The sequence below is a fragment of the Mixophyes fleayi genome, chromosome 2 (assembly GCF_038048845.1).
Source record: "Mixophyes fleayi isolate aMixFle1 chromosome 2, aMixFle1.hap1, whole genome shotgun sequence".
In the NCBI taxonomy this organism is placed as follows: Eukaryota; Metazoa; Chordata; class Amphibia; order Anura; family Limnodynastidae; genus Mixophyes; species Mixophyes fleayi.
In genome coordinates this window covers 265,925,840-265,937,755 of record NC_134403.1, presented here as the reverse complement: position 1 = coordinate 265,937,755, position 11,916 = coordinate 265,925,840, and the positions used below count along the sequence as shown (strand labels likewise).

Here is an 11,916-nt window from a genome sequence, read left to right as displayed (position 1 = left end):
ACTGATATAATAAAAAGACAATCGAAAACGCTTACCTCATCAGCCTACTGGCATTCACTCTGCGCCGCACTTGACAGCTGAACCGCAGATTGCGATGGCTCCTTCGCGGCCGGGCATGACGTTATGATGTCACGCAGCGCAGCCGCTCAAAACTTAAAGCGCCGGGACCCGAGAGCGCTAGGAGCGGGACCAGCCCACAGAGCAATCGGCTCTTTTGGCAAATGCCAGAAGTGCCAGATGGCCAGTCCGGCCCTGCCTGCCACCATTCTCCCCTACCAGACGCTACGCTGCTCTCCCTGCACAACTGTCATAGCTGCACTGGAGACATCAGAAGAGAGAAAACAGAAGAGAGGGCAAAAGTAAGAAAGAAGAGATTGCATTAAAGTAGGGATGAGCGCGCTCGGATTTCTGAAATCCGAGCCCACCCGAACGTTGCGGATCCGAGTCGGATCCGAGACAGATCCGGGTATTGGCGCCAAATTCAAAAGTGAAACTGAGGCTCTGACTCATAATCCCGTTGTCGGATCTCGCGATACTCGGATCCTATAAATTCCCCGCTAGTCGCCGCCATCTTCACTCGGGCATTGATCAGGGTAGAGGGAGGGTGTGTTAGGTGGTCCTCTGTGCTGTTTAGTTCTGTGCTGTTTAGTTCTGTGCTGTTTAGTGCTGTGCTGTGCTGTGCTGTTTAGTGCTGTGCTGTGCTGTGCTGTGCTGTGCTGTGCTGTGCTGTGTTCTGCAGTATCAGTCCAGTGGTGCTGTGTGCTGTGCTCTGTCCTTCTGAGGTCAGTGGTGCTGCTGGGTCCTGTGCTGTGTCCTGTTCAGTCCAGTGGTGCTGTGTCCTGTGCTCTGTGCTTCTAAGGGCATAGTTATTTCCCCAATATTCCCCTGTGTTTAAAAAAATAAAAAAAAGTTTTTTTAAAAAATACCAAAAACTACTTTAATATTTTTTAATTACCACAAAATTTTCACAACCAATCCTGCAGTATAAGCCCATTGGTACTGCAATATTACCAAGTTCACACATTCAGCAGTAAAAGTCCAGTGGTACTGCAATATTACAAAGTTTACACATTCTGCAGTATCAGTCCAGTGGTGCTGTGTCCTGTGCTCTGTCCTGCTGAGTTCCGTAGTGCTGCTGGGTCCTGTGCCGTGTCCTGTTCAGTCCAGTGGTGCTGTGTCCTGTGCTCTGTGCTTCTAAGGGCATAGTTATTTCCCCATTATTCCCAAGTTTTTAAAAAATAAAAAAAAAGTAAAAAATAATAAAAAATTAAAAAAAAAAAAAATATATAATAATAACCAAATTTGCAAAACCAATCCAGCATTATAAGTCCATTGGTACTGCAATATTACCAAGTTCACACATTCTGCAGTATCTTGTGCTACATATAATGGAGAGCAAAAATTTGGAGGATAAAGTAGGGAAAGATCAAGACCCACTTCCTCCTAATGCTGAAGCTGCTGCCACTAGTCATGACATAGACGATGAAATGCCATCAACGTCGTCTGGCAAGCACGATGCCCAATCTCCTAGTACAGGGCATGTAAAATCCAAAAAGCCCAAGTTCTCAAAAAACAGCAAAAAAAGAAACTTAAAATCATCTGAGGAGAAACGTAAAGTTGGCAATATGCCAATTACGACAAGTAGTGGCAAGGAACGGCTTAGGCCCTGTCCCGTGTTCATGACTAGTGGTCCAACTTCACCCAAGGATCAAAGCCCTCCTCCCCCCCCCTACAAAAAATTTAAGAGAGTTATGCTGTCAGCAACAACAACAAAACAGCAAAGAACTCTGCCTTCTAAACAGATGACATCACAAATCCCCAAGGCGAGTCCAAGGGTGTTGTTGGTTGTGAACCCTGACCTTCCCATCACTGTACGGGAAGAGGTGACTCCATCCAGCATTTGCAGCACGCCCTCTGCATATGCTGGAAGGATCACCCACAGTCCAGTTACAGATTTGGCTAATGAAGGTGTGAATGTTGTGCACTGGGAGGAGGATATTGATGTAGCTGGCGCTGAGGAGGATGTTGATGATTATGATGCAGACAGATACCAAATTGCATTTCTCAATTTCTATTTATATTCTAGATTATATAACGGCTGAAAAGTTTTCTGTTTTACTCCTAGTGGAGAGGGGATCTGATGCAGACAGATACCAAACTGCCTTTGTCCATTTCTTTGTATATTTGAATTGCTAGTTCTACAGTCTATGCAGGCTGCTTTATTTATATTCAACTACAAGTGTAGGGCGGGGGGGCATAGATAGCCACCAAAGTAACGTGGTCCATTTAATTTCACTTTCTAGCTCCACAGTCTGTGCAGCCTGCTTTTTTTTATCTTCAAAGTATTTATATTTACAAGCCTTGCAATCTAAATTAACTAGAGGTAGTGACGTGGTAGAACTCCAAAAGGCAGTTTGGAAGCCCCTGTACAAACTGGCTCTATTTTTTAACTGAGTTGTCCCCCCTCCAGTGTGTACTCGGAAAGAGTTTTTAGTGCAGCGGGGAACCTGGTCAGTGAGCGGCGAAGGAGGTTGCTTCCTCACAACGTTGAAAAAATGATGTTTATAAAAATGAATAATCAATTCCTCAATGAAGTACAGCACTGCCCTCCAGACAGTACAGAGGGACTGTGGTTGTGGAGTCCAGCGGGGACGAATTGATAATGTGTGAGGAGGAGGAAGTACACACTGTAGGGGGAGAGGAATCAGAGGTTGAGGATAAGGACGACATCTTTCCTCAGTAGAGCCTGTTTAGTTTGTACAGGGAGAGATGAATTGTTTTATTGGTGTGGGGGCCCAAACAAACCAATCATTTCAGCCACAGTTGTTTGGTAGGCCCTGTCGCTGAAATGATTGGTTTGTTAAAGTGTGCATGTCCTATTTCAACAACATAAGGGTGGGTGGGAGGGCCCAAGGACAATTCCATCTTGCACCTTTTTTTTTGGCATTATGTGACCATTCAACAGTCGTTTGCCATGTTCAAAAAGTAAAAGAAAATGCCAACAAATTCAATAAATTAAATCAAAAGTTAAATGCCCTGTCATTATTTAAAACAAGAGGTTTTGACGTGCTAGAATTAGTGTAGTGTTAAGATGTTATAAACACTACACTTGGAAATTGGAGGAGGTAATGTGGCCCCGGTATCAAGTTGGGTACCGGGGCCACCCCACTACGCAGTCCAGATACTTGTTTGGTGGAATTCTGACACGTGGAGGGTGTATTTATTTTATTGTGGCCCCGGTATCAAGTTGGGTACCGGGGCCACCCCACTACGCAGTCCAGATACTTGTTTGGTGGAATTCTGACACGTGGAGGGTGTATTTATTTTATTGTGGCCCCGGTATCAAGTTGGGTACCGGGGCCACCCCACTACGCAGTCCAGATACTTGTTTGGTGGAATTCTGACACGTGGAGGGTGTATTTATTTTATTGTGGCCCCGGTATCAAGTTGGGTACCGGGGCCACCCCACTACGCAGTCCAGATACTTGTTTGGTGGAATTCTGACACGTGGAGGGTTTTTTAATTATATTGTGGCCTCGGTACCAAATTGTGTACCGGGGCCACCACACTACGCAGTCAAGATAGATAGATGCGTATCATAGATAAAGTACATTCAGTGGTGTGGGGCAAATTGAAAAATATTCAAAATGCACTGACATTATCAAAAACAAGAGGTTGTCACACGCTAAAACTCCAACATGTATATGATGGAGAGGATGGAGGAGCAGCCGTATGTGTAGTGTAATGCAGACCTGTTGAAGGTTTTTTATATATTTTATTGTGGTGCCCAGTGCCCACTCCTCTACGCAGTCCAGGTACATTTATTGGTGCGATTCATAAAAGTTCAGGGTTTTTAAGATATTGTGGTGACCCACTCCTCTACGCAGTCCAGGTACATTTATTGGTGCGATTCATAAAAGTTCAGGGTTTTTAATATATTGTGGTGACCCACTCCTCTACGCAGTCCAGGTACATTTATTGGTGCGATTCATAAAAGTTCAGGGTTTTTAATATATTGTGGTGACCCACTCCTCTACGCAGTCCAGGTACATTTATTGGTGCGATTCATAAAAGTTCAGGGTTTTTAATATATTGTGGTGACCCACTCCTCTACGCAGTCCAGGTACATTTATTGGTGCGAATCAAACAAGTTGATGGTTTTCTTATTATATATATTGTGGTGACCCACTCCTCTACGCAGTCCAGGTACATTTATTGGTGCGATTCATCAAAGTTCAGGGTTTTTAAGATATTGTGGTGACCCACTCCTCTACGCAGTCCAGGTACAATTATTGGTGCGATTCATAAAAGTTCAGGGTTTTTAATATATTGTGGTGACCCACTCCTCTACGCAGTCCAGGTACAATTATTGGTGCGAATCATAAAAGTTCAGGGTTTTTAAGATATTGTGGTGACCCACTCCTCTACGCAGTCCAGGTACAATTATTGGTGCGAATCATAAAAGTTCAGGGTTTTTAAGATATTGTGGTGACCCACTCCTCTACGCAGTCCAGGTACAATTATTGGTGCGAATCATAAAAGTTCAGGGTTTTTAATATATTGTGGTGACCCACTCCTCTACGCAGTCCAGGTACATTTATTGGTGCGAATCAAACAAGTTGATGGTTTTCTTATTATATATATTGTGGTGACCCACTCCTCTACGCAGTCCAGAAAGATACCTTGTTGCAACGTTTTGGACTAATAACTATATTGTGAGGTGTTCAGAATACACTGTAAATTAGTGGAAATGCTTGTTATTGAATGTTATTGAGGTTAATAATAGCCTAGGAGTGAAAATAAGCCCAAAAACTTGATTTTTAAACTTTTTATGTTTTTTTCAAAAAAAATCCGAATCCAATACCTTAAATCCGAACCGAGACCTTTCGTCAAGTGTTTTGCGAGACAAATCCGAACCTCAAAAATAACGAAAATCCGGATCCAAAACACAAAACACGAGACCTCAAAAGTCGCCGGTGCACATCCCTACATTAAAGTTGACATGGGTAAGTGCATGTATATTATTTTTATACATTGCTATTATTATAAATATTTTTAGTTTTAAAATTCTGGTACAAAATATTTAAAAAATAGATAATATATAAAGTATCATATAAAATGTTATTTTTTTAAATTAAACTTTATTCATTTAATTTTTTCATCTTTTGGTAGTAGTTAATAATCCCACTTGAGACCTTGTTTTCAATTCTTCTGCTGTCTGACTGATGTGATGACTTATTTACCAACATCAGACCGGCTGCGGGGGATTTGAAAAAAGCAGTTGAAATGGAAGATGGGGCACAGCACTGAGGAGCTAGAGTGGTGCCCATTTAATTAAATAGTACCAAGCCCCCTCTAGTGGGTAGCCTCATCCCCTCTGACTGGCTAAGCGCATCCTGCACAAAAATATTTTATGGGCCCCTACAATTGCATTCCCCTGGTGGGCCCTTCATACCACAGTCCAACACTGACTATGTCGTTATCATCATTTAGGATACAGTCACAATATCGACATAAATAAATCAGTAAAAAAAATAATAATAGTGCCACAATTGTGCTGGTAAATAAAACACAGACACAGTGTAAATATCATTTTAAATACCATTTATTGGTCATCTACATGAAGGGTGAAATATATTGCAGGATTCACATAATTCACATAAATTGATTTGAGCAACTTCCATTTCTTTATTTGTCTTAGAGGCATGTTGGTGTCAGTAGTTGAGGGGGAGTGCTGACATTGGATTGCTATTTGGAGGCTTCAGGGGTACCTCTTTGGTAAGTTAGGACCACCCTATTAGCAAAAGCGCCGTGGAGTGGCGGGTGGCTTTAACATACATTTGCAAATGTGTGCAACTAAGACTTTTGCATTTTTATCTACAGTAAAAATGGCAGATATGTTGCTGGCTATAGCAGTGTGCTGGGGGATCTCTCTGTGTGTTTGTTCCTTTTAGGATAACCCCACCCTTTCATGCACCTGCTATAGCCTATAAATTGATTTGAGCAACTTCCATTTCTTTATTAGGATTCACATAAAACCAAAACCCTGGTAGATGATGCAAATTCTGCTTCTAAGAGCTCCCCTGTTCAACCATCTACTTATAACAAGCAGGCAATAGAAATGTCTAGTGTACTCAATCATACAGGTGTACTGTATTCTGTAGCGGAACACTTCCGCAGTTAGTCGCAGTGGTACACCATGCCAGTTTGGCGTTGCCACCGAGTTCATCTAGCATCATATCATGAGATCCTTGATGAATTCTGGAGTACAGAAAACCTAAATACATACGTATTATTCTGAAGGGGTTACGCATGCCTTGATGAATTAGGTCCCCTGTGTTTTGGCGCCTTACTGAAGATGTCACTGATACTGCCCCTCACAAAATTGCATTCAGAGTGAAACACTTGAGATGTTAAAAGCAAGAAATATATTCTTGTTGTAAGGTGTTTCTCAGAGTCACAGAACACCCTGTTATTTTGCCGCTTATTAAAGATGTCAATGATACTTCCTCTCAAACAATTGAATTTAGATTGAAAGACTTATGATGCTAAAAGCAAGAAATATATTTGTTTATTGGGGTCTGCTGTTCAGAGTCATGCAGCACCCAGCTTTTTCTCCACTAGTTCAGATGTCTATTCCTAATACATGATAATCATTCAAGTGCCAGTCTAATGATATAAAACAGTGGCATTTAAATAACGTGGCAATATATAGTGGGGAAGAAATATGGGAAGCAACTAAATGTAGCATTTTTTAGTAATTGAGCTTTTGATTGTTTGGAGAGTTTGCCCATAACAAGAAGGACACAGAACTAGCTGTTGGAATGATAGCGATGATGGGATCAGTGAGCATAAGGGTGTAAGCTGTGTACATCTAGTAGAGGAAAAGAGTGAGCCAATGGAGGAGTTTGTACATTAAGATGTACAGGAAGAGAATCTATCACTGTGAATGATCGGAACTTGGACTTTTATGCATAAAAGATATTCTTATAATTTGGAGCACCAAGCCTGTTACCTACATTTTAAAAAATACCCATTGTCTTCCCTTCTTCATGAAATTGAACAGCTACTATTATTTATGGTGTCATTTTTGTTTTTTTAACATTTTCTGGATATACAAGTAGGAGAGCCCATACTTTTTTGTTTATACCTTGCTTGTACTTAATTTTATAAAATAGTTTGACTCAAAAATGTTTTCCTGTGAAATTTGAATGGTATCTGGTAACACTAGTTTCATAAGATTATTACTCTAAGTTTGGCAGGATTTGCACAAACTGTTATAGTGAATAGTGTCCCCCATATTATATTTTTCTTGTTTTACTATTTTTTTTGTAAATAATGTATTGTGCCCACATGAGGGGCAGTTGTGACGTGTTTCCCAATCTTCATTTTTCTTAAATGCTGAGTGAACCAGTTAGTGCTGTATGCATGTTAGGGAGATGTAGGTGGTTGGAGGGAGGCGCTAACTAGGCCCATGTGACCCTTAAACTGGCCCTGCCCATAGCAGCCATACCCTCTGCAGTGGCATTAGTTACACCACTGCTGATACCATTTATGAATTGATGCGAAAATGCGCATGATCAGAGACTTAAAATAGATAAATTGTTAATGAAAGTTTAGATAACTGTAGATTAGCTGCAGTGACTTTCAGTAGTCCTAAAAACAGAAAGACTGGAGTGCATATAACAAAGTCTTCAACCATAATCACTGTCTCATGTCAAATTTGTGATAGGTTCCTAAATAGAGTTGATAGATTAGCTTGATATGTAAATGTGTAAATGTTACTATTAGTTCCTTTATATAATGCAGCAATTTAGCTCTAGTGGCCCTTTAAGTCTAGTTGACGCCATGACAACAGCATTAGAACCTCAGTCATCATCACTGCATGGCAGGTGGTCAAGGTGTCGTCAGTTGTATATATTCAAACTGGCCGTGAGCTCTGGTGGCAGACAGCTCACACATCACTGTGACTGGCGAACCTTGGATTCATTGCTATACTGAGAGATTTACTATCTGCGTATTTTATACTATATTACTGATTTTATACATATATTTATATATATATCTTTATCTTTTATTACATAATATATTTTTAATTAGATCTGTTAAGTTATCTGTAGTATAGCATTTATTTATAACATATATTGTGGTTTTAGTTTACTTGTTTAGTATTTAATCTTGTATAATATAGTGTATCGTGCTGATTGTCCCTATATTTCTATATTTATTACCCATTTTAACCCCCACCTTCTTTTTTAACTTCTTTGACGTTGTTTGCCGGGTGTGACGGAGTTGCTGAGAATGGACAGGAGGTAAGTGCAATAAGTCAGTCACTACAAATAGTAGGTTATGGGAGGAGTAGTAGAAGGGGTCACTCTGGTAAGAGGCTAAACACATTGTGATGTTAGCTGTGGGTATAGTGTCAAATATTATACAGATACACAATATTACTAACTGAGTGTATAGATGTGTAACTAAGTGTGGTATAGACAGTTATAGATCAAAAATTCTCCATAAAAATGTAAGCAAAAATAAAGCATTCATCCATGCACTCAGTGTGCCGATATGACCCTCAAAATGTGGGACGACTTTATAACCATCCTGGTGCATTAGATGTTGGTATGTGCATTATATGTCCCAATATCCATGTGATATAAATATTCACACACAAAAATAACACAGGAAATACTGACAGTCTGGTGCCCTCTCACTCTCATTATTTATTTACAACATAAATGGAATAAATAGTAGAAATAGTACAAGGAACATTTTACATTTAAAGAAGGAGATAGTTGTAAAAGTTTAGTAGCTGAATTTTAAAGTGAAATTTTTATTCTTTTCACCATGTACATTTCCATGGTGCAATCCTGCAAAGTAGCTGCATGTCCATTTTAAATCAGCAGTTCCCAAAAGCAGCATGTGGCCCTCATGTTCTAGGTGAGGAGATAGGTGCAATTCTGCATATAACATTGAACTATACGGTGCATTTATGGATGCTAAATCACTTATATTTAATTTAAAAATAAGTTTTCATTCATTAGAAGAAAGACAACAGAAGACAATCTGAACTCTGCAAAGAGAAGGAAACTATATGTAGACCAGAGACAACCTCGCACTGCTGACCCTTCTCCTAGCCTGGGACAAGTGGAGAAAGCGGCATTTTACAAATTGCTGGGTATGACTTATTGTCTTAACATGTATTAATATTTATTAAGGACACAAACATTTATTAGGGCCACAATAGACACTTGGAAAACAATAAGTTTGGTTATGCAAAATACATCCACACAGAAGCTATGGAACATGGGAAATCTGGCAGAAAAATGTAAGCAGTAGGACAAGCACTGATGGGGGGATATTTATGCATTAATTTGCAAAAACAAATAATTTTAAAGTGTGAAGTAGAACGTGTACAACTATCAGCTTATCACACAATATGACCTTAGGGATTGACAGACGCTTTTTATCATCATCATCAGTTATTTATTTAGCGCCACTAATACCACAGCGCTGTACAGAGATCTCATTCACATCAGTCCCTGCTCCATTGGAGCTTACAGTCTAAATTCCCTAACACACACACAGACACAGACAGAGAGAGACTAGGATCAATTTTGATAGCAGCCAATTAATCTACTAGTATGTTTTTTAGAGTTACCAAATGTGCCTCTAATGAGAGTGCCCCATATTCAGGTTGCAGTACATAAGTCCCTTGATAAACCATGGTGTCCATCATCGGTATGCGCCATTGCAAGGGATTTCAATGGGAACATTCTGGGAATGCTCCAATATTTACTATCTTGCCAGTGGTAAACTGAGATTTTAGCTCCCAAATCACATTATATGTTTCATAATGCAATATTTTGATTGGAAGCCAAATTCAAGACAATGGAGTCCACAAAGCTTCTTCTTTAGAAGGAGAAACATTTCAACTAATCTTTATATTTTAGTATAATGGTGAATATGGAGAAAGGATACAAAGGGCCACAATACATGTAGAGGGAAACAACAAAACAAAATAGCAGCAATGTCAACATAATAATAAAATATAAAAACAACAGCTATATCTTCAAATAATATCACCCTCTCCAAAAACAAATACCAAAAGAAATCATTTGTTGGGTCTGTTCCCCTCCCCACATATAATGAGGGAAACAATTTAACTTTATATTAGAGGTACTAAGTACTTGTAAGTAAAAATAAATACAATTATCTACTTCAAGATCCAAACGCCCTAAAGCCAAATTTGGCTGAGAGGGGTCCTAGACTGGGGATATCACGTTGGTCTAGTTAGCACTCAAACTTGGTTAGTTGCTGTTTTGGCCAATTTGTGCCAGTCAGAGTAGTGAGTGATAACTAGCTTCTGACAACCAGCAATACCCTATAAACCAAGGTGGCAGAGTAAACACTTTGCATCATGATGCGATTTCAATTTTAGTATACAAAATTCTTTTGGAAGGTACAGTCTAATATGCTACATTACTACACGTATAACATATTGAATAATGTTTTATAAGTAACTGTATAGAAAAGCAGGTGTCCATATCAACCAATGAGATGCTGTCATATTCTAGTATTTTATGCATGAAAGGAAATGTCTGAATGGCAGCTATGGGCAACATCAACTCTTCTTCACAGTTACCTGCAAAAAAGTTACTATAAATATTCCCCACTAAATCATATAATACTTGAACATTTCTTGTTTATCATTGCAGAGCACCCTACCATCTACAGCTTTCTGACAATGGATTCGTGCCTGAGAATGTCAGACAAGGTATTTATTTCAATGTTACTTAAGCATTACTATTTTATTACATTTGTACTCAATATTGTGTAATACATAGTGATCAGTCTGGTATTACCTTTCACCATGGTAGTGCAAACTGACATAGTGAAAGTTAATGTCTGATTGTTTGGATTTGGTTACCAAAGACTGTCTCTTCCAGCAAGAGGTTGTGTTGTGTCTAATGTTATCTGTAATGTGTTTATACACTCACCTACATTCCTGATTTGAAAATCAGGACATTTTAAGCCATGTCTCTGATCTGCTCAGCCCACATATAGATTCAACAAAACTATGCCCCCAATTCCTATAGCCATGACGCCATTTTTTGGGAACTCAGCCTTTTTACCAAAGAAAATGAAACAGAGTCCACGGACAATAGGACTGTTGGAGGATATACATATGTATTTCTCCATTCTGACTATGTAACTGGTATTTGTATTCTAGTACTTACTGGCAATGGTGTTGGTGTACTTCCGGAGAGCCGGCCTATCTGTGAGGGAATACACCTGTGTCAATTTTTACTCTGCACTGTAAGTATTAACCCTTGTTGTCTAGTCATATACAACTGGAATACAACATGAAATATGTCCCAGAAGAACGTTTTAGCCAGGGTCATGGTTTATATAGTCTCCAAGTAAATCATTTACTGCATGTCCAGACAATAAAATATATTGTGTTTGAACTAAACTAAAGCCCCCAAATGACACAGGAACTATGGGTATGATATCAGATCACAGCAATGTACAGGATATGTAATACATAATGAGAAAGATTCCCCTCACTCTACCTAATGTGCTATAAAAGAAAAGTAGAAATGTAGGCAGCTTTCAGCACTACGGGGCAGCACTCTGGGGTATATTTAATATTGAAACACTTATCATGGCCATAAGTCTAATCATTAATCTCAGTTTATAGTGACAATATACATATACTTATCTCAGTGCTTCAACATTAATTTATCAGTTGAGCGATACTCAGCTGTGATAGAGAAAAATATGCAGAGTGGTAAAAGTTACTTATCGCTCTAGATACCCCTGTTCTCCTCTGAGCATGTGCGGGGGGCCCAGCACACACGTGTTACTAGGAACCCTGATTTTACCACATACCTTCCAGACACGCAATAAATGACA

General features: G+C 39.5%; 1 protein-coding gene across 1 annotated transcript; it reads left to right on the top strand.

The window, feature by feature from the left end:
* Positions 1 to 8,096: 8,096 nt before the first annotated feature.
* LOC142140597 (speedy protein 1-A-like) lies at positions 8,097 to 11,320 on the top strand. Its single transcript, XM_075198298.1, has 4 exons — positions 8,097 to 8,312; positions 9,042 to 9,175; positions 10,716 to 10,774; positions 11,231 to 11,320. Exons 1-4 carry the CDS (start codon positions 8,302 to 8,304, stop codon positions 11,318 to 11,320), a joined length of 294 nt encoding a protein of 97 aa, XP_075054399.1. The 5' UTR covers positions 8,097 to 8,301.
* The last annotated feature ends 596 nt before the right edge of the window (positions 11,321 to 11,916 follow it).